Consider the following 22,790-nt stretch of genomic DNA (forward strand, 5'->3'; position numbering starts at 1 on the left):
CCAAAGGGGAAAAAAAGAAGAAGCAAGGCTTTATAGGGCTGCCCATTTAGTGTCCGGTTGGAAGAGCACTCGCCTGCAACTTGTACTGGGAGATGATGGTAGGTGTTGAGCTCCACCTCAGCACTCCATCTCCCAGTGGTGTAGTACTGGTAGATGATGGTAGGTGTTGAGCTCCACCTCAGCACTCCATCTCCCAGTGGTCTAGTACTGGGAGATGATGGTAGGTGTTGAGCTCCACCTCAGCACTCCATCTCCCAGTGGTCTAGTACTGGGAGATGATGGTAGGTGTTGAGCTCCACCTCAGCACTCCATCTCCCAGTGGTCTAGTACTGGGAGATGATGGTAGGTGTTGAGCTCCACCTCAGCACTCCATCTCCCAGTGGTCTAGTACTGGGAGATGATGGTAGGTGTTGAGCTCCACCTCAGCACTCCATCTCCCAGTGGTCTAGTACTGGGAGATGATGGTAGGTGTTGAGCTCCACCTCAGCACTCCATCTCCCAGTGGTCTAGTACTGGGAGATGATGGTAGGTGTTGAGCTCCACCTCAGCACTCCATCTCCCAGTGGTCTAGTACTGGGAGATGATGGTAGGTGTTGAGCTCCACCTCAGCACTCCATCTCCCAGTGGTCTAGTACTGGGAGATGATGGTAGGTGTTGAGCTCCACCTCAGCACTCCATCTCCCAGTGGTCTAGTACTGGGAGATGATGGTAGGTGTTGAGCTCCACCTCAGCACTCCATCTCCCAGTGGTCTAGTACTGGGAGATGATGGTAGGTGTTGAGCTCCACCTCAGCACTCCATCTCCCAGTGGTCTAGTACTGGGAGATGATGGTAGGTGTTGAGCTCCACCTCAGCACTCCATCTCCCAGTGGTCTAGTACTGGGAGATGATGGTAGGTGTTGAGCTCCACCTCAGCACTCCATCTCCCAGTGGTCTCTAGCGCATTGAAACTAGCACTAGCGTCATTTGTAGATTAAATTAATGTATTAGTTTATTTCAGTCATAATCCGGTTGCATATCCCATTATCAGGCTTGCCTGATTAAATTGATTGAAAAGATGAAAGGAAAGAAGAAAAACTGCAATAATAAATATAGAATTTTCTTTGACGTTGTGGCAGAAGAGTATTCCGTATGCCACAATGTTATTCAGTATGCCAGACCTGCCAGACCTGTGGTAGTACCATTTACATTTAGGCAATAGCATATTCATCCAAGCCTAGGGTGGTACATTCAGCTAGGAAACTGCAGAAGACACCGGTGTGTGACATGGAGTACAGGACAGAGGACATGTGTGTAATGATGTGGGATAGAAATAATGAAATATGACAGTAAATTCCGCTATGGCGGTGGATGGCTGATGGGTGGTTGGGTGGTCTGTGCCGTGTTGACCAGTGCTGCGATCCATCATCTACTGTGGGTCTCTGCTCTTACAGGTCACGGTCGCAGAGGTATTTATAGGAGACCTACATGTTTTGCTCCATGGCATGTAGCCTACTTACACCTGTGTGTGTGTGTGTGTGTGTGTGTGTGTGTGTGTGTGCGCGCGTGCGTGGTGTTTGTGCTTGCCGGTGGTGGTAGTAATGTGTGTTGAGGGGCATGGTAACGTGTTTTTGGGTGTGTGTAATGTATGTCATCTCTGAAACAGCTGGACCCACTGAAGTGCTGAAAATGACACTAAGCACAGACCTGTGTGTGTGTGGTACATGCAGAAGGGCATGCTGGTCATTGTGGTGGTCTGTCAGCTCATGTCAGATTGAAGGTTGCTACGAATCAGAATAAACTGTCATTTCAGCTTCACCTACTTCCTTCCAGCTCATGTCTCACAAAATGCTGACAGTCTGTTTTTGAGCGGCGCTCTTATGCACGGCTTTGTGTGTCTGTCTGTAGGAACATTAGCCGAAAATTGGCCATCGACAACACACGCTTGTAATTCGGGTATTTTTGGTGTAGGGGGGCGGGGGGGGGGGGGGGGCGGGAGGTAAGACGTATTGAAGTGGTTAAATGTCTGAAATTAACAAAACCAAAAAAAGCTAATTTACACATCACTGAGATGAAGCTATCTATGAAAGCTACGAAAAGGTCTAATCTGCAACATAATTGTATGCAATATAGTGGGCGGCCCTGCTTCGTCTTTCTCAGCTAGGGGGTCCAGTCCTCCTTGGGCTGAAAAAACGTTGAAGACCCCTGTTCTAGAATCTAGAGCATAAAGCAAATGTGTCTGCCCTCCATTATGTTCTGTCTTGCCTCTCGTTCCTCCTTCACCGTCTTATCCCTCCATCTCCTTCAGTGTGTACATAAATCTGTTTTCTACCTCTCCCCTTTCCACACACACATACTCTCTCATACATGGAAGTATTTAACGTTGTTGTGGCACGTCTGGAATTCATGTCAGCCAGGCTGTGCACCTTGCTGCCCATCAGATAAGGGAAGGAGAGATGAAATGGAGGAAGGAAAATAGAAGAAGGCAGAAGCCAAGGGTAATGATGCTGCACAGAAAGAAAGAAGACTGTTGGCTTTGTTGATGCTTGTCATGTGGCGCTGCTGATAATGGGTTACAGTGAGTGAGCCCGCTTCTGTAAATGCTATGACATTTATGTAGCTCACAGATAATGCCCATCTCTTGGATGCAAAATGTTTCTCTGCCCCCCCTCCTATCTCTCTCGCAAGCGCGCGCACACACACACACACACACACACACACACACACACACACACACACACAGCGGCAGTACATGCACAACAACTCAACACTGCCCTCTCCAGGTTTGACATGGTTCTGTCAAAAGAAGCAAGCATCGATTAGGCTAATGTGCTCCCACTAGAGCTCATATACTTAAGTGAACTGCCACCAGTAGGCCTCACCTACGTATCTTTGGTTACACTGCAGCTAAAATGCTGTTGTGTTCAGTGTCTGTAGACGTCATTGAATCATTCCTTGCTGTACAGTAGTCTGCAGTGATGGACGTTCTGAAGTACGGTGGGAGTCAGGAAGCATGTTGTTCACTGTGAAAAGGATGCAGAGTTGTTATGGCAGGATATCCTGTCGGGGATAATGGAGGCTTTCCAGCTGCTGTTTAATGATTAGGCCAAACCTCAGTACGTTTCCGCTGGTAAATAATACATACATTTATCCAAGGCGCTTTACAGAGATTGTGCATTACATTACATTCACCCATTCACACACCGATGCCAGAGGAAACCGTGCAAGGCACCAACCTGCACATCGGGAGCAATTAGGCCGGGCTTCAGAGCCTTGCTCAAGGACACTTCGATACTATAACTCTGGGGGAGCCCGGGTTCGAACTCGGAACCTCGCGGTCAATTAGAGAGAGAGAGAGAGAGAGAGCTGGGAACTGGGAACCTTGCGGTCAATCCCATCCGGTCACTCTACCCCTGATCCACTGCTGCCCCGCTGGTACACATTCAGGATCGCTTGGTCTAATTTCATCTCATTCATTCTTTTTGAGTTATTGATTTGTAATCTGAATGTAGCCTTTAACTAGCATTTAAGGCTGCTCCCCGATGGAGAGAGTTCATTTGCAAGGACGCCAGAACTGATGGCGGCACGTCCCAAGTGTACAATTCTTCAAAATAGCCTTGACATTGTCAAACCAGTAGGTGTACCCAACACCATGGTCAAACCAGTAGGTGTACCCAACACCATGGTCAAACCAGTAGGTGTACCCAACACCATGGTCAAACCAGTAGGTGTACCCAACACCATGGTCAAACCAGTAGGTGTACCCAACACCATGGTCAAACCAGTAGGTGTACCCAACACCATGGTCAAACCAGTAGGTGTACCCAACACCATGGTCAAACCAGTAGGTGTACCCAACACCATGTTCAAACCAGTAGGTGTACCCAACACCATGGTCAAACCAGTAGGTGTACCCAACACCATGGTCAAACCAGTAGGTGTACCCAACACCATGGTCAAACCAGTAGGTGTACCAACACCATGGTCAAACCAGTAGGTGTACCAACACCATGGTCAAAATGTCTCAATGGAAGAGTAGAGAGATCACCTCCAACCACTGCAGATGTACAGTATGCTTGCTAGTTACATTGTCTTAAAGGTATATTCAGTGATTTCACTTAATTCAAATATCACTTTATTTTTTTTATTTTTTGGATAATCCTCCCTACTATAAAGTGTGCTGACCATATAAGGAGTTCATCCCTGTCCCCAGTGAGCCCCTGGGGTCAAAAAACCCTAGTTTCGGTTTGGGCTTTGGGTGGCAAAGCCTTCATCCAATCAGGATGAGAGGGGCCTTCCTCCAATCATGATCGAGTGGGGCGGGCCTTGGTGCACGTGCTGTTGGTCTGTTGTACTTCCCCCACTGTAGAGCATGTGCATGTGCACATCTTGTTACCGGGGTGGACCAGGGTTTTTTCCAAATCACTGAATGCTCCTTTAACATACTGTACCACACAGATTGGGCAAAATAACATTTTATGAAATTGAATTCATATAAGTCCCGGGTAGTGGCTTTAGGTGCTCTGTACGTCGCAGCTCACACATTTTACTCCTTTACGCATTTGCATGCTGGTTTCCTTTCCAACCCCCGACTTAATTTCCCTGCAATATCCTTATATCCTCCTCTTCAGTCTATTTTCTTCCATCTTTTTCACCATCCGTTTGGCTTTTATGTTCCCTCGCTCTCTCTCTCTCTCTCTCTCTCTCTCTCTCTCTCTCTCTCTCTCTCTCTCTCTCTCATAATGAGCCCCATGTGGAGAAGTGTTCATGTAATTAAAACACACGGCATTCATTTGGGAAGGGAGGAAGGGAGTATCCTCAATCTGCGTCAACCCAGATTTTACTCGGGGAATATAACTGTGCCACACATGTGCTCGCTATCTGTTCACACAGATAGCGTGTGAACAGATATTGCATCAGGGTATCCCCCCCCATAGTCCATAATTTTGATGGTTTGGTGTTTTATGTGAGATATTGTGAGACAAAGTCAAAATTATTTTTAATTTACAGAAACCTAAGCACATTTTCTAAGTATGTGATTTAAAGAGGTGCTTTTATATTATTGCACAAAATGTTTCGATGTTTTGCGTTGGCTATTCAAAGTAGCAGATATACAAGCTCACAGCTTGTACAACTGCTATTTTTGACCATGTTTGAGAAATCTTTATTAGTGTGACAACTACTGATTTAGAAGGCATTTGTAGAATCGGCCTCGGGTTTTAATGGGTGTAAAGAAAACAGTGTAAAACATTTTTGGCTCTTTTTGATATAGGTACAAGTACAGAGGGACAGGAAACACAGAAAGAATGCAGCAAAACGTTGGCTGGCCAAGAATCAAACCGGGGACTAAACTAAAGTCATGACAAAATTACATTTTAGATTGTAGATTTTTAATCAAAGAATCCAGAAGCACTTTAAAAAGAATATAGAATAAATTGGTCATTTTGTGGATCAAATTGATTCGTTCAATTAACTGTTTAAAAATCTTGTTTTCATATAGGTTTGTGTTTGAGCATGGAAGAGGGTATGTTAGAGTTAAGGGTTTAGGATTCTTATTTTAGATGAGTGGGTGGGTCTAAACCTCTTACAGTCCCCCACTCCCAATCTCTCCTCTTACCCCAGCCAGCCAGGGGGTCTCTGGGGGCTTTAGGTAATACGTAGCCCTCACTCCAATACTTCAAAATGAACATTTGCCAAAAGAAATCATGCAAAGAGGTCCACACCAACGCTTGGATTGCCCGAAAGGCTCCCTTTGATGGGATATTATCGAATGAAATGAGCTGTGCTCCATATTCCCTCATCAAACATATCTTCAAAGGTCTCTCTTTTCAGCTAAAAAGTATGGTTGTTTTTAACTGGAGTTTAGAATTGATAACGTGCATATCTCGAACTTGCAGGCAGCCACTAGTCAGACGAGGTTTTGTCCTCATTAAGGACAGTAATTAAATGATACAGTTCCATGTTAGCCACTGGGGGTCTAAGTCAGTGGTTCTCAAAGTTCCTAGGGGCCCCGACTCCCCAGCAAAAGTAGTTAATACAGCATCACAATCATTTTAACCACTTTATCCATTTATATATTGGCCATTCAAAATGTCACTTCATGCCTCGCTGCAAGCTTATACATCTGTTATTTAAAAAAAAAAAAGAAGGAAAATCTCAAATGTTTGGAACATTTGGAATAATTTTGAATTTTTGAAGCTTCTCTTCTGGGGAACCCTGGCACAAAGCATGTTCAGAAACATCAGATGGGGAGGGGGTCCTTGACCTTAACAGGGGAAGGTTTGAGAACCACTGATCTAGGTTTGCCGTGGCTAAAATACTAATAATAATAATAATATCTCAGATTTATATATCGCTTTTCTAAGTACCCAAAGCGCTTTACATAAAACACTAGGAACAACTTTAATTCAAGAAAACAAAGCAAAGCAAGTAAAATATCAGTGCTAGGTTAAAAACATAAGAGGCTAAGCAAGGGATGGGGGGGGACAGCTTAACCAGACCTCAGCTGGGGAAGGCTGTCTTGAAGAGGTGGGTTTTGAAGAAGAGGAGGGAGGGGGCAACTCTGAGATGATTGGGGCGTTCATTCCAGAGGTTGGGGGCAGAAACATAGAAGGCCCTTTTCCCCCAGGTGCGGTACTTGGCCTTGCGGACCCTTGGAGGTTGGCATCACTGGACCTGAGGGGACGGGAGGGGGGCGTAGGGTTTGAGAAGATCGGAGAGGTAGGGGGAGCCAAGTTATTGAGTGCTTTGTAGGTGGTGAGCACAATTTTGTAGTGAATTCTTTGTTTGACAGGGAGCCAGTGTAGGTCGTGGAGGACAGGTGTGATGTGGTCTCTGGAACGTGTACTGGTGAGCAGACGGGCAGCTGAGTTTTGGACGTGTTGGAGTTTATTGAGGCCTTGGGAGGTGGTGCCTTTAAGGATACTGTTGCAATAATCAATCCGGGATGTAATGAATGTGTGGATGAGTGTTTCGGTGGCTGGGGAAGTCAGAGAGGGCCAGAGGCGGGCAATGTTCCTGAGGTGAAAGAAGGCAGTTTTGGTGATCTGCTTTATGTGGGGGAGGAATGAGAGGGTGGAGTCGAATGTGACACCAAGGTTGCGAATGTGGGAGGAGGTTGTTACAGTGGAGCTGTCGATGTTGAGGGTGAAGTTCTGGGTGGGGCTGGTGAGGGAGTTTGGGCCAATGAGTAGTATTTCTGATTTATTGCAGTTGAGTTTTAACCCTTAGACAGATTACTACTGGAAAACACGTGGAGTTTTGCATTAGTCTTTTCTGCCCTGTACGTGATTTTCCGTAGTTCTCTTTTTTTATTAATACCAATATATTAATTCGGTCCGCACCTCTGTATAGACTATTGAGCATAAATATCAACTACATTTCCCAGAATTCCCGTGTCACGTGACACACGTGTATGCTTTCCTATTGGAAACTGACGCCCAGCCCCCAGTGAACAGGGGGGTTGGTTGACTCCTCCGAGGTGGGCACTGGAGGAAGAGTTTTTCAGCCAGGTTTGCAGTCGCCGCAAAAAAAACAATCTGAAAAATGATCCATCCGTGTCCAGAGGCATTCTCCAGTCCCAGACCGTTGGCCGGGCTGCAACATCCACCCTCGCGGATTACACGTGTGCAATGTTTTTTCTTCTCCCCACCGGAGTTACCACCAAGGCTGATGCCTTCGCTAAAAGGTAATTTTATTGTATTCGAAAATGCCCTAATATGACATGTCTAGTAAGACGATCCCTATATTTGGCCCGAGCCGACCTAGTGCTGATATCAGATAGATGTGGTAGAACCATATATGGATAGATCTAACTGGTTTAGTCATCGTGACAGGCATAGTCGGAGAATATATAACAAGGGTCGGTACTATAGGTGATCGACGTAGCTAACAAAAACATCTGATCAAATGAATGTATTGTACTGTGTCTTTGTGGGCCGAATCGTGGCATCGTGGCATACAAATAGATGTTTGTATAATTAGTATCACGATAAAATAATATGGCGACGTTAGAATGACACCACCAATGAGTGATCGCGGCTAATGTAGCTGCCCAGCGTATATCCAGCACCATCGCGTCACCACATTCCACTGGCTGTTGGCTAGTAGTAGTTGCTAACAAACGCTGCACAAATGGTACTGGCTATTGGCCGGGCCACAAGCCCGGGCAATAGCCAGTACCAATGTTGCTGGATGATTGCGACGCAATGCTGCTGGATATACCCTGGGCAGCTAGCTACATTACCAGCGATCACTCATTGGTGTTTCATTCTAACGTCGCCATATTATTTTATCGTGATACTACTTATACAAGCATCTATTTGTATTTTTCATGCCACGACTCGGCCCACAAAGACACTGCACAATAAAATCATTTGATCGCCAGCAGCCGGGTAAAACGCCATGTAATAGTAGCGTGCACTGACTACAGCTAAAATGTTTATTTCTTTTTATATATTTAGAACTGGCATCAGATGAGGAGGATGAGGAGGATGAAGAGTCAAGACTGCGATGGCGTTCTCCGACACTGAACCGGATTCATTCATTCATTCATTTCAGGGGGGGGCAGTTTTTGTTTTATTTAGCCTACTCACACATAACCTGACTCCGCCAGATGGGGCAGCAGAGAGTACACTGGGTTCCCCCCTCCTGCTCCCATCTGGGAACTCTCAGGCAGACTTGATGCCCGGCCAAAAAAACGCCTGGCCAATCAGCAGCAGCTAGAAGCTAGAAGCTGCTGCTAGAAGTTGCTAGAAGCTGCTGCTGATTGGCCAGGCCGTTTTGTGGCCGGGCATCAAGTCTGCCTGAGAGTTCCCAGATGGGAGCAGGAGGGGGGAACACAGTGTACACTCTGCTGCCCCATATGGCGGAGTCAGGTTAACTCACACACACACACACACCGTCAAGGACTGGGTTTGGGGACATTTGGGAGGAGTAGCTCTGATCCATAGCTCTAAATGCGCATTTAGAGCTATGGATCAGAGCTAGGGGAGGAGTAACTGTTTTGTATGTAGGCCTATTTATTTTCTGTAATATTTATCATTTTATTATGTTAGTAGTCGTAAAAAATAAAAGACGCTTTTACAATGAGTTAGACCTGTCATGACTATTTTGTTCACTATTGTGAGGTTTATTGTATATGACTAAGCAAGTTTCAACTGTGATTTACTCTGTAACGGTAGATGGTAATAACTCAATTTCTTTTTTATAATACAGTATACATTCAAGTCTATATTTTGATACATATCATGGGCACCAAGTCATATCAAAACAATGTCCTTGGATGTGTTTTTTATCAAAACTGTGTTTCTTCATAACAGGTTTTTGAGATGCATGCATGAATAGACAAGGTACTGGTAAGACTATGTAAACATGGTATATATCAAAATGTGCGTTAGAATGTCTAATTTTACCCCAAAAAAGAATTGAGTTTATATGATGTTCCAATTTCAGAGCTATGGGGACTTTTAGCTGGATAGGTCAGATTGATCATGACTGACCATGCTATTTATAGATGGCAAAATATCTACAGTGGTACATGTGAGAAACTTTTTATTTTATTTTAATTGAACTAGACAACTCACCCTTTAAAATGAGATATTGCATGGCTATGTACGCCCAGCAGAAAAAAAGTTATTTAGAAAATAAAACTTCAACCGGGCATAACTTTTTTTGGTTGTCCTAGAAACAGAAAACAGTGTAAATGCAGGCTCTTTTAAATGGCTTCCAACACAAGAACTAAACATTTTATCAACTCAGTTCATTTTTTTCCTGTAAGCAGACAAGTCAAGCTTTCTCTGAAGGTCTTTCGTTGTCACACATTCACAACAGAGAATTTTCAATAAATCATTCAAAAAACGCCATTCTGCCATAGAGAAGTCTACCTACTATATAGAAATCCTTGAAACGCTCAAAGAGTTAAGAAGTTATTTTGCATCCATGTTTTTTTTTTTTTTTTTTTATATAACTTTGTTTATTGTTTTTTTTCCACAGAAGCATTATTGAAATACTGGAGTTGAAAAATAATAAATGGTGGCATTAACAGCTTCTCTTAATAAACCCCACAAGTATAACGTACAAGAATAAATACATTGAATTTTCACCCCAAAGAAAAAGGACAACCGAAAACAAGACAAACAAACCTTAAATACAGGATCAATAAAAGTTGAAAATTAAAAGGCAGACAAAAACAGACAAAACAGTACACAACCTCCTATAAACAATTATAAGTACAGGATACATCCATAATCCGCATTATTGCATCCATGTTTTAATGTCGGTGAGGCAGGTGGTGAGGGTGGAGTGTGTGTGGCAGCGGTAATGGATAATGGTTCAGGATCCGGGCGGGGGGGGGGGGGGGGGGGGGTGATGGAGGAGGGGGTGGCCAGTTCAGAGTGAATGTTGTCGATTTTGGTTTGAAAACATGTGCGAAATGATTCACATTTACTGATAGTGAAGGAGGAGGTGGTGGTGTCCATGGGTTTGAGCAGGTTTCTGACAGTGGAGAAGAGCGTTTTGGGGTTATTGCTGCCGGATTGGATAATGGAGGAGGAGTGGGAGGTGCGCACACTAAAATACTGTGCCGTTACATGTTCCTTTGGCAGTGGGTATATGGACACGCCTCCGAGCAGACTTCATATACTTGCAATGTGGATGTGTTTAAAGTGTGAGGATGGGCCAGAGCATGTGTTTAAAGTGTGAGGATGGGCCAGAGCATGCCTGCCTGGCTCATAAAGCGCTCCATGAATAAAGGCATCTCTAACCTCTACAGACCTTTTTCACGGCAGACGCAGCAGAAGCCAAGAACATTAGTAGGGAGGGGTGGGGGTTCTGTTTCATTTTTAGGTGTTTCTGTTTGCCGTCTTGAACGTTGGGGTACAGGAAATGACAATGCTAGGTACAGCTAGATGAAACCCAGGATGAATGTTATTTCCACCAGCTTGCATTTAACCATCTACAGTAGGACACAATGTCAAAACGTCAAAATGTCTGCTTGTACTTTGGTGTGTGCATACATTAAGCCCATATTCTCTTCAGGTTGTAACAGCGAAAGAGTCTCTTTCGGTCTAGCTCGGGGCGTGACCTTGACGAAGACCAGATGCTTGCGATAAGGCCTCATAGCTGCATCAAGTCATTTCATGTCTCCCGCACCAAAGAATTGCAAAACATGTGCACATATTTGATGTGCCCTAGAGGCACCTTGAAGGTTGTGCATTGACTTGTGTTTGGAGCGCTGAATTGTTGTGCGCTTATACATGAATCTCATTGAACTGTAAGGGCTGAGTTGATTAATCTCCTGTTGCATAAGCCATCCGGACAAACATCTGTTGCTTGAACCTGTCACTGACACTGCTGCAGTAATATAATCCGACCATACACGAACACAATTGAATGTGTAATGTAAACTCAAAATAGATTGATCAAATGTAATCAAAGCTGCAGTTCACAACATGTCAAAACGCAAGCTCTATTTTCTGTGGAAACATTTGGTGTAGAGGGGGAAAAGGAGGGGACCAAGTATAGACCCCTGAGGTATCCCTATTTAGTTATAGTAGGAGGGGAGAGAGAGAGAGAGAGGCAGGCGGATGAAAGACGGCCTACCTGGGAATCATTCTGGTGATGAAAATTACCAGAATAAAAGTATTAGTACTATATAGATATACTCTCTTACAAGTAGAAGTCCCGTATTCAAAATGTACTTGAGTAAAAGTACAAAAGTGTTGGCATCAAAATATACTTAAAGTACCAAAAGTAAAAAGTACTCATTATGCAGAAAATTTCCTCAAAATTGTACTTAAGTACAGTACTTGAGTAAATGTACTTAGATACTTTCCACCACTGCCTATGGGTTTAAGCACAGTAAAGCCTCTATCTCGTCAGTGTCTTAATGACTAATTTTATACTGGCACGAGTACAACAGAAAGGAAACCTTGAAGCCTTCGTCTGTGTGGTGGACGCTCTTTGATGTGTTCCTTCTTCAGTAGCAGCTTTTAGAACGCACCATACTTGGTATGAATAATGATGCTGGGATCTTTGATTTCTCCCTCACATCTATGGGAGTGTTTTTGCTTTTCCATTTTTTTTGTCTCTAGAGAGGTAAAGAGACACACACACGTTTGTATTGCTACATTTGTGAGGACATCAACATTTTATAAAAGCAATTTTCCCCACTTTTTTGTTTTTTCTGTAACCCTAAAGCCTGAGTTGAATTGCCTGCCATTGTTGCGCACCTACAGTAAATAGCCAATCTAACGATTCGCACTGTGACGTATTTGTGAGCTTATATAAGCTGAGCTATTGTGCTTGTGTGACACCATCGCACAACAGAGTATCAATCAAGCCTAGATGATGGATCTAACATTTTTATAACCACCATACAACAACACTCTTTCTGGTGAGGACCAGGATAATGTTCCTCACACTGTAGACACACACACACACACACACACACACACACACAGAGAGAGAGAGAGCTATCTGGCTGCTGTAGTGTAAACAGGAGGCTGTGCTGTGTCCATAATGAAGGTCTGTGGAATGTGCCTGGCCTGCCCGGTGTGTCCATGTGGAGAAAGACACCTCCCTCTGCTGTGAAACCCTGTCGGCTGGCTGGCATGCTAGCCATGCTAACCATGTCAACCATGCTAACGCCAAAGCAGTCCAAGTGGGATCTGGTGTTCTGCCCGCTCCGCTGTGTCTCCTGTCTGTCTGCGGCCCGGGGCCAAAGCACCATCATAATGTAATACCTTTTATTTGCATCGCACCTTTCAAAACACCAGTACGTTGCAAGTTAGTGAGGGGGGAAAAAGTAGACACGAGGTAAAATGAATGTAATGCAAGTACAGATAAACATAGTTTTTTAGATTAAGGTATGTTAGAATGTTTTCATAGAATCCTCAGTCCGGTTATTGCAGAGAGCCATGAAGTCACTGCTGCAAAAGACTACCGTAATCCAGTCATATCTTTACTGGGTCCACACTACTACTGTTGATACGATTCATACCAATGTATGTATAGAGAGTATGCGCATGCTTAAAGTGAATGGCACATCGAGTGGCAAATCGAGTGGCAAAGCAACAGGCAAAGTGAGTTTAACATCGTTTAATGTTGTTTAATGCAATCAGATATGACTTTTCTGTGTGGATGTATGGGCTGTCAAGGCCAGAAAGTCGTTTTTTGCCACTCAGTAGTCAGTAGGCGTTCCTGCATAACTTCCTGCTTTGATGATGATGTCACGCGCATACCCTCTATTGTGTACATTAGTGAGGCAACAGTTAATGTAAGTAATTAGTAGAATGCTAATAACAATATATATGTATATAATTGGCTATAATTATTACTACAATGTTGCCAGTTTCCTAATTCCTGAATGGATGAAATTGCATATCTGTGAGGTCATATTGAAATAACACTACCATCATGCTACATTATGTGACCATGCAGGGCCATAGAGCACCGAAGTCTGACGTCAATATCGGTAGAGGGCGCAAATCCACAGGTTCATGTACTTTTTATTTGCATTGTAATCCCCATATGGGGATTTTTCTTTTTTTTGTTGAGAGACTGAGAGAAAATGCTAATGTTACTGCTACTGAATTAGTTACATTTTCGCTAGAAACAGACTATCATATATGAGTGACTGACTGTCGCAAACATTACAGAGACACCTCCCTGACAATAACGCAGAGACAGCTTATTTATTTTTGGACCACAACGCTTATATGAAACGATTTTAAGATGACCCCATGTTGTTCTCCATAGAGAAATTACTTCCGTGAACCAGGGGAATCGAGGGGATGAGTGAGTGACGCCAGGACTTCGGCGCTCTATTTAAAAAGGCAAACGCCGGCGTACATGGACTATGTAGATGTACATAAAAAAATATAGAACTTAAATTAAATAAAAGTCCATCACAGGCATGCCAGAAGATGAGTCATGAAAGCCAAAGCATGGCTTCAACAGACGTCTGATTACACCCTGAGACTTTTGACATACCACTCCCTTTGTGGGTATAATGATGACACACTCGATAAGAGTCCTCGTCTACCTGTTTGCTTTCCTCACCTCTTTCACAACGGACAACCACTTGTGTTGTGACTCCGGCTGTGTTGCGGTTCGTGCCCAATCACATTCTAAACCTACCCAGAGTTGGACAACTGCCTCGCAGTCGCTCGTCTTTTGCGTGAGTACTGACTCTTCCTCCTGCTCTCTGGAAGCTTGGGACAGGGTGTCGAAGGTGAACCTCCTACCCTAAACCTACTGCCATTCAAATTAAGTAACCCCTCTTCACTTTTCTTTTACCCCTGCCCCCACCCTCCCCCCTCGCTCTGCTGCCCTCTGTTCAGCTCTGTCCCCATGGTCCCTCATTCCCCTCCGCTGATGGTAGAGTTAAGAAAGGCAGTTCCTGCCTGGCAGACGGTCTGTTCCCGCTCCTTCTGCTTTCATTCCCCCCCTCTGTTCCGCCCTTCCCTGGGCTTGTGTATTTAATATCCTCTGGTTCTGACAGGTAGGCTACGTCTCTCTCACAGGTGTGTTGCTTCTACTACGGACGTGTGTCTTTCTGGGTGCTACTGTAGTGTTTCAGTACGGCAGGGTCTGTTTTTGTTGCACTAAAGAACGTAATTGTGTTGCTGTTATTTTCACTTGCTTTGCTTGTGAGATAAAGCCAACACCACTTACTTTATGTAAATAGTTAGATGAACCGTGTTGTGTGTTGTTGAGATTTTCCATTATAATTTCCAAATAATTATTTCAAGTTTTTTTTATTTGCACCAACTTCAGGGTTACGAGGTATTTAGAACAGTGTCTAAGTAAGTAGCTTCTCCTTGCTGTTTATGCTGGTGCTTTAACTTAACCTTTGTACCATGTTTATTGTTTATACTTATTTAGCATTCTGTTAAATCTTCTGTTAGCGAACACATTATCTTGTACTAACAGTTTCTTCAAGTGTGAGACATTATTGTAGTCATAGCGAGTAAGTTACTTCATTTAGAGTCTTGTCGTTATGCTTGTGAAATTCTGTGAGAGAAACTAAACACTGCTTTGGTGAGTGATGCTAAAATAGGCCCAGTGTTCAGTAATACAGCCTGTGTGTGTGTGTGCTTCAGTAAATCTCTGGCACTGTCCTAAGTGTCACCTCCTTCCCTCTGGTTAGAATTATTGCATTAGAAGATGTTTTCTTACCCTGTGTTTCATTCAGAATAATACATGTATATCAGAAGCCGTTTGCACGTATATAGCCTACAGACAGTAAACATCTCTGTGTGAATTTAGCTCTGAAACTGTAAACATGGACCTAAATGGACGGTATGGACCCATCCATGGGTAAAAAAGTTTTTATACTTATATTATCTATTATATTATAGAGTATAATTAACATAGGACTTTACTGTGTAGTAGTTGGTGGGTGTGACAGTCGGTCTTGTCTTTGAGAGGCATCAACAAAGACTCCTGGCAAACGGAGGTCAATGAGTAACCAAAGGACTGGTGCTGACATGAGTTCCAACTGTGCTGCTCCTCCCATGCCGTTAGTGTTGGTCTGTGCTGCTGATCGCAGGAGAAATGCATTTTAACACTGGAAATTGCTTCAGTCATTATTTGTTGTCCTCCGGGTCCTGTGGTTGTAGCAAGTATAACACATTATAGTTCTAACTTGTTTCTTTACCCCCTGGGTGCTGTTTTGTGGACCTTCATTTTAATGTGTTGGGTGTGTGTGAAGCACTAGAAGCACAACACTAAGATAAACTGTAATCATTTGGTCTTGTATATAACATCAATGATCCTGATGTGATATAAAACTATGAGAAGGTTTGCAGCTCTGCTATTTACGGCAATAATGGCTTGTGTTTCCAACCTGGTCAGTAGGTCTGGCTGGTCAGTATGAACCTATATCATGATATAAGTTCATCATTAAAGTATTTGGTCATACATGCCATGATTTTGTAAAATGGTAAATGGTGCATTTATATAGCGCCTTTATCCAAGGCGCTTTACATAGATTGTGCATTACATTCACACACACATTCATACACCGATTGCGGCGGAAGCCATGCAAGGTACCAACCAGCACATCGGGAGCAATTTGGGGTTCAGTGTCTTGCCCAAGGACACTTCGACATGTAGACAGGAGGAGCCGGGATTCGAACCGCCGACCCATGGATCATTGGACGACCTGCTCTACCTCTTGAGCCACAGTCGCCCCATTTTGTCCATATCACCCCTGCCATACTGGGCAATGAGACTGAGCGTTGATATAAAGATGGTTAAGCAAACTACATGATGGAACCGTATGTTTTGTGATCCTCTCTAGATGCTTTATTGGCGGACCTGGAGTCCACAACATCCCACATCTCCAAGCAGCGGCCGCTGTTCCTGTCGGACGAATCGGCCTACTCTTTCCCCACCGGAGGTCAGGCCCAACAGGAGGACATAGAGTGCTCTCCGCCCCCAGTACCACCACCGCCTTCTGACCAAGCCTTGAACGGACTCGAGGAAACGCAGGTGAAAAAACAAACATGCTGTACACTAGTACTACACACCTTCGTGGGCCTGTGCAATAGCAGAGCACAAACCCATCTCGATCCCTTTAACAATCTGAAGCAAGAGAAATATTTAAAACATAAAGTATAAATAAAGCTATATTATTTACTCTTATATTATTACTCTTTTACACAATGACATATTGTATATAGTCTGTCGGGTTTAAACCTCATTTATCCAAAACTTACTTTTCAGGATTCATTCAAAAGTATCAAAACTAGCAGATCTACAAGCTCAAAATGCGTTGCATCGCAGCGTGTGCAAACTTGTGGATCTACTACTTTTGCTATTTCCGTGTGATGCTGTAGTTTGATCAACTATGGCATTCATTTAAGAAAAAAATATAGAATATGGAGATAAGAGGTTTCTTCCCGACAGCAACAATATTATACGATCTAATATAATATGTTGTCCCATCAGTCTCTCAGCTGTGCTCAGATAAGCCCTTGGTCTCGAGACAGTAACAGTCCAACCCAACCCCTCACTGAAGAAGACCACGTATACAGGTATGACATTTCCAACATGGATTAGCAGCAACCCAAATTCTCTAAAAACTTTCTGATATTTGGGTCAAAATGTAATTGATATTGACATCATCATGCTTTTGTCATTTTACCATTTGTTCTCATCAGTTAGCTCTGCTCTTTAACACTGTTTTCTGTGCATCAGTTGTGAGTTACAGTAGAATAAATGCATTTACCTTTTTCATGGCAATTCCAATATGGGATGAAGAATTTTGATTTATGTTAAAGATGGAGTGCCACATTTTTTGTAATTTTCCAGTTTTTCATGTGTCTATGAGGTGACAGTACTTCATTAGACACCCTGGACTCGTTTTTATGTGCAATGGTGTATTAACTTTGTATATAGGGTTTCTTCCTGGAGGCTGAACCCTGGAGGCTGACAGTCAAACGGGCCAATGAAGTAAACAGTAATATAGTGACACCACACTATCAGCCCCTCCCCTAACCCCACCCCCTTTATCATACAACTACAGCTGTGGGTGCGGCTTCAGTTCAGGTGGATCACCACCCACCAGGCAAACCAGGCATACTTAATGAACTGGTGGGCGTGCCCACATAAAAACAACATTTTAACAAATACTGTACACTTTTTTTTGAAAAAATGATTCCTCCATATATAACAATAACACATGATGATCATGTTTTAGGGTGGAAAAAAATCACGGCACTCCATCTTTAAAATTAAGTCCTAGAAATTGTGCAGAATAAAACATGGAGAGTATGTTAATACAATATAATAGTAGACAGTAGTACAATATAACTAGAACATCTGCAGTGGTGGCAGGTGGTCTCCCTACACTTCCATTTAGAAATGTAGACCCTGGTGTATGTAAAGCCCAAACCGCACCAAAGGGTCGGGACTCGGGACGCGACAAAACGTTTAAGGTAAACCACTCATTGAGTTGAAAGGAGTTGCATTGGTGTGGTTGACCTTAAAAAACGTTTTGTCCCGACCCGACCATTTGGTGTGGTTTCAGCTTAAAGAAACCTACTAATTGATGAAGTGGTATTGCCTGAAGCGCGATTCTCCAAGCGCAAGCAGGGATAACTTTATTGACAGAGCGGTAGAAGTTTGGTCCCCTACCACGGGGAAGACATTGAGTAAAACCTGGAAACTGGTTTGAATTAACGTGAATAATGAGGATTACTTCTCTGTGCTGTTTCCGATAGTTTCCCCAACAAGCAGAAGAGCACTGAGGCTATGAGCTCACCTCTGGGCAGCAACTTGTCTGAGCTGGACCTTCTGCTGCTGGAGCTCAATGCGGTCCAGCACAGCACCCCTAGCTTTCCCATAGAAGGTATATTACAGCATCTTCTGATTACAAATGTACATGATGTTTGATGAATGCAATTAATCCGAGACCCAAATTACCAGCAAACTGATGTAGAAATCCATCCATAAATTCCAAAATGCTGCTCATATAATGATTTAAATTCAATATCACAGAAGAAGAGAAAATACACTTTTAAATCACTTCCAGTTCAAACCATGACAACCATGGCGTGCCCGTATAGTTCAACTGGACTGCCACCAGGCCAGAGCCATAGAGTAAGACAGAGTTACGCAAACTCCGTTCACTTCTTGGGGCCAGTCCAATGGTGGCTCTTCTACATAGACTTCTATTGGTTTGTCCCTATTTGAAGGCTTCAAATGGGGACAACCGGAAGTTTACGGAATGCATTGCAGTCTATGCGCTCGCGCGAGTACAGAAGCACGTGACCGGGCTGTTTTCTGCCCCCTCAATATCGCAATTCTATTAGATGGCTCTGACCCAGGCTGGCACATGCGTTTTTCATGCAAGAGCCGGTTTAGCGTTTTAAAAGTTTATTTCCTCTTCTTCTGTGATATTTCAGTGACTTAATTCAGCAAGTATTCCTTTAACAAGAGCTTGTGACTAAATAATAACTATTGGATCCATTGGAACATAGTTTTTTTTTTTTTCTCCATTTTGTCTCTGTCGGGTGGAAGCCTCATATGTCCAAAAACTGTTACTTTTCACAATTCAAAATAAATCACACCCGTGTGAACTGAGTGGTGCAAGGTCTTATATAGTCTGATCAGCTATGTCAGTGACGTCACACACTAACCATAGTAACCATGCTCACCTTTGCACGGACATGTACACAGGTACACAAACAGATAGACAAAGCTGGTTGTTGGAGTGGTTTGCACCACTCAAAAATCCAAAGTAGCAAACGCCTCACTCTGTGGTGCATTTCGAGGTTGTGCATCTGCTACTATTCATGCTTTTGTGTGACGCTGTAATATGATCAAGTAGGGCCTTCAATTTACAGAAAAAATTAATAATTATAGCAAAGGGTTAGAATATGAATACACTAGGGTTTCCGCCCCACAGCGATGATCTGCAGATTATCTCCTTCTTCTGTAGTTCTGCTGTTAGACACAGGATAACAGTTTGCGGTCATGCAACTACTATAACTATAACTAATCCATGTTGTGATCATTTGTGTCCATAGAGGAGGCTGCTCCACCGCTGCCTCCAAGCACAACCAGCCACTACGTGAACGAGAATGGAGTCTCTCCGCCAGGCGTGGCCCCTCCGCCTGTCATGGAGAAGCCCAAGCGCAACGCTGCAGGCCGAGGAATGGAGGATGTCCGACCCAGTGTCAAGAGCCTCCTGGACGAGCTGGATTCTGTGCCCTCACCCAGGTATAGAAGATAGAGTTCTGTTCTATAGAGTTCTGTGCCCTCACCCAGGTATAGAAGAGTTCTGTGCCCTCACCCAGGTATAGAAGAGTTCTGTGCCCTCACCCAGGTATAGAAGAGTTCTGTGCCCTCACCCAGGTATAGAAGAGTTCTGTGCCCTCACCCAGGTATAGAAGCCAGCATGCATTCAGTGCTGTTTTATGTAACGGCAAGTCAATGCATCTGTGTCATTCTAGATGTTCCTATGTATATAGCAACATGCTTTTGGTTTAACTTTTTTTTTCTTTTAAAAGAAGATATATAAGATAATCACATTTTTCAGAAAACTCGGGTCTAATAAGTAATAGATTGCTCTATATTTTCATGTTTGTTCAGTAAAAACAATCCCTCCAGCTCTTTAGTAATCATAAAATTACTTTTCACATCTGGATACCAATTTTATCCAATCAGGAGAGAGAACTGATACAGGCTAAACAAGTGGAACTGGTAGTGATGATAGAAAATGAGCAGTCAAATTTAGAACTAGAACAAAATATAAAATTGAAGCTGATAAATTTCTGCCCCATCTGTTACTGAACAAACAATAGGAGTGATAACCATCAGAAAATAGAGCTTTTACTTTTCAACAAAAACTTTTTGTGCTAACCAAAGAATATCTCTTTGAGTTTCAAATGGATAAAGGAACACTGACCAAGTTTTGTTTGTTTGTAGCCCCACACCTTTAGTGCTGTCGGATGAACTAACGGATGCACAGGAGGAAACGCCAGCACAACAGCAAGCCAGAATGTCTGCCTCCTCTGCTACACGAGAGCTGGATGAGCTAATGGCCTCCCTGTCTGATTTTAAAGTCCAGAGCAATGTGAGTATGCCTCGGGAGAAGGTACAACACTTGGAGCGAAGGCATACATACATACATACAGGAGCAGGTTTCTGAAATTGAAAGTGCAATGTCAAGTTCTAGTGTATATTGTTGATTACTTCGCATGTATGAGTGAATGGCCACAGCTTGTCTCTCTATAAATAAGAATTGCAGTATCACCTTTTTTCAAATCATACCGTTTTGTCTTTTCTTTGTTTACTATTGGAGGGAATGCGGGAGAATGGGAATATTACGTTATTGAGGCAGCACACCGTTGTTTCAACGGTTCCTCCTTATTTAATATTACTTTTGAAATATGCCGTATGACGAACTCTCGATTTCCTTTCCACTCTCTTCCGACTCAATCTATTTGTCCTTTTCTTCTTTTCTACCATTGTGTCTCCATGTGTATTCTGTGGTCGTTTCACCCGTTATCCAGTCTGGCTCTCAGTGGTCGGTGAATATGGACATGGCTGACTCCTTACTGGTGACTGAAGCTGAGACAGTGGTGACAGCTGTACCTATTAACCCTCATATAGACCCAGTGGACGCTCCCCTGCCCTGCTGTGGCAACAGCCCCTCCTGTAGCCCTCTCCCGCTAGAACTTCATATAGATGAAGACACCTCTTCTGTACCCCGCTCTGCCCCAGCTTCTTCAACTGATACCGCCGTTGCGATGCCGGCATCCGAGGCCCCTCAGGATTCTGAGATCCAACACGATGACAGTGGTGACAATGTCCTTACTGTGACCTGTGGTGCGGAGAGCCTCAGTGTCTCCGGCCCTCTAAAGCCCCCCGATCATCAAACTAGAACCAAGAGCCCTACTCATGTAGCAACCACTCCAGCTATTAAAAGCTCAAGTCCACTTACTGTTCATAAGAGCTCAAGTTGTAAAAGCCCTAGCCCAGTTCATGTTGCCAGGGACCTCAGTCCAGTTACTGTCCCTAAGAGTAATAGTCCTGTTACTGTTTGTAAGAGTCCAAGCCCTGTTCATGTAACAAGTCCTAGTCCAGTGGACATGAAGTGTTCCAGCTCTGCTCCACCTTCAAAGAGTCCATTAACAGCCCCCAAGGCTGCTAGCCCAGTTCCTGGGAGTGCAAGTCCGGTGACCGTCCCTAGGCTTTCTAGTCCAGTTCCAATGAGTGCTAGTCCAGTTCCTAGGAGTGCTAGTCCGGTGCCCGTTCCTAGGCTTTCTAGTCCTGTTCCTAGGAGCGCTAGTCCTGTTCCTAGGAGCGCTAGTCCAGTTCCTAGTAGTGCTAGTCCAGTTCCTAGGAGTGCAAGTCCAGTTCCTAGGAGTGCTAGTCCGGTGACGGTTCCTAGGCTTTCTAGTCCAGTTCCAAAGAGTGCTAGTCCACTGACACTTCCTAGGATATCTAGTCCTGTAACAATCCCCAAAAGTGCTAGCCCGGTGACCGTTCCAAAGATTTCTAGTCCACTAACTGTCTCAAAGTGTGCTAGCCCAGTGACGGTTACAAGGACTGAAAGTCCAACGGTTATCAGAAGAACATATACCGTTCCGGCCAATGTCAATGCCACATCATCACCAATTTCACAGGCCACTCTACCACCAAGTAGCCAGTCCCCTCTTCCTAAAGAAAACCCAGACGAGATTCTGGGTTTAAGCTGGCCATGCCGATCGCCTTTCCTGGATGATGCCTTGGACAAGCTCTTAGCCTTCGACTCAGGAGAGTACTCCAAGGAGAGCCAGCCTCCGTCTTCAATGTCCATGGATGGAGGATCCTCTGTATTAGGAGATGAGGACAGAACCTGGGAGGAGGAGGATGGGCTTTATCCTAGCCTCAGCCGAGATGGGACACTGACACCCATGACTGAGTGCAGCTGGATGGACGACTGTCCGACTCCCTCTACCTGCCCCGGGACGCCAGATGTAATCATGGATCTACCGACGCAGCAGCCGTCTGCTGTGGAGCGACTATCCGCATCTGGCCAAGTAGGAGGCGCATCTAGGGTCTCCCAAAATAAGCTATTGGCACAGGATTGGGAGCATTCCAGGCCCCATTTGGTCTTTCCATTATTAGACCTGTTGCAAAACATAATCCGATGTTGAGACACCAACAGTGTTGTACACACTGATGTGTGGGTGACACACATTCATGAGTTATTTATTCCTATTTTCCTAATATTAATTGCATTTTAAACTAAAACAGTGTGCATTTTTCAACATCTGCCAATGTCCACTTAAGATTATTAATTTTGGCCTTGAC

The 22,790-nt window shown here is 43.9% G+C and overlaps 1 protein-coding gene across 2 annotated transcripts in view; it reads left to right on the plus strand.

Moving 5' to 3' along the window:
* The window catches only part of LOC306929540 (paxillin-like), a 52,671-nt gene that overhangs the window by 15,500 nt on the left and 14,381 nt on the right, over positions 1–22,790 (plus strand). Inside the window, exons 2-7 of one of the 2 annotated variants that reach the window (XM_079510109.1) lie at positions 16,285–16,475; positions 16,935–17,020; positions 18,209–18,336; positions 19,517–19,690; positions 19,736–19,757; positions 20,418–20,565. In XM_079510109.1, coding sequence (XP_079366235.1) covers positions 16,285–16,475; positions 16,935–17,020; positions 18,209–18,336; positions 19,517–19,690; positions 19,736–19,757; positions 20,418–20,565 — 749 coding nt within the window. Of the gene's footprint in view, positions 1–16,284; positions 16,476–16,934; positions 17,021–18,208; positions 18,337–19,516; positions 19,710–19,735; positions 19,758–20,417; positions 20,566–22,790 lie in introns of both variants that reach the window. The other variant, XM_079510110.1, reaches the window with a different exon arrangement.

This window comes from Electrona antarctica (assembly GCF_951216825.1).
Source record: "Electrona antarctica genome assembly, chromosome: 9".
Taxonomy (NCBI): Eukaryota; Metazoa; Chordata; class Actinopteri; order Myctophiformes; family Myctophidae; genus Electrona; species Electrona antarctica.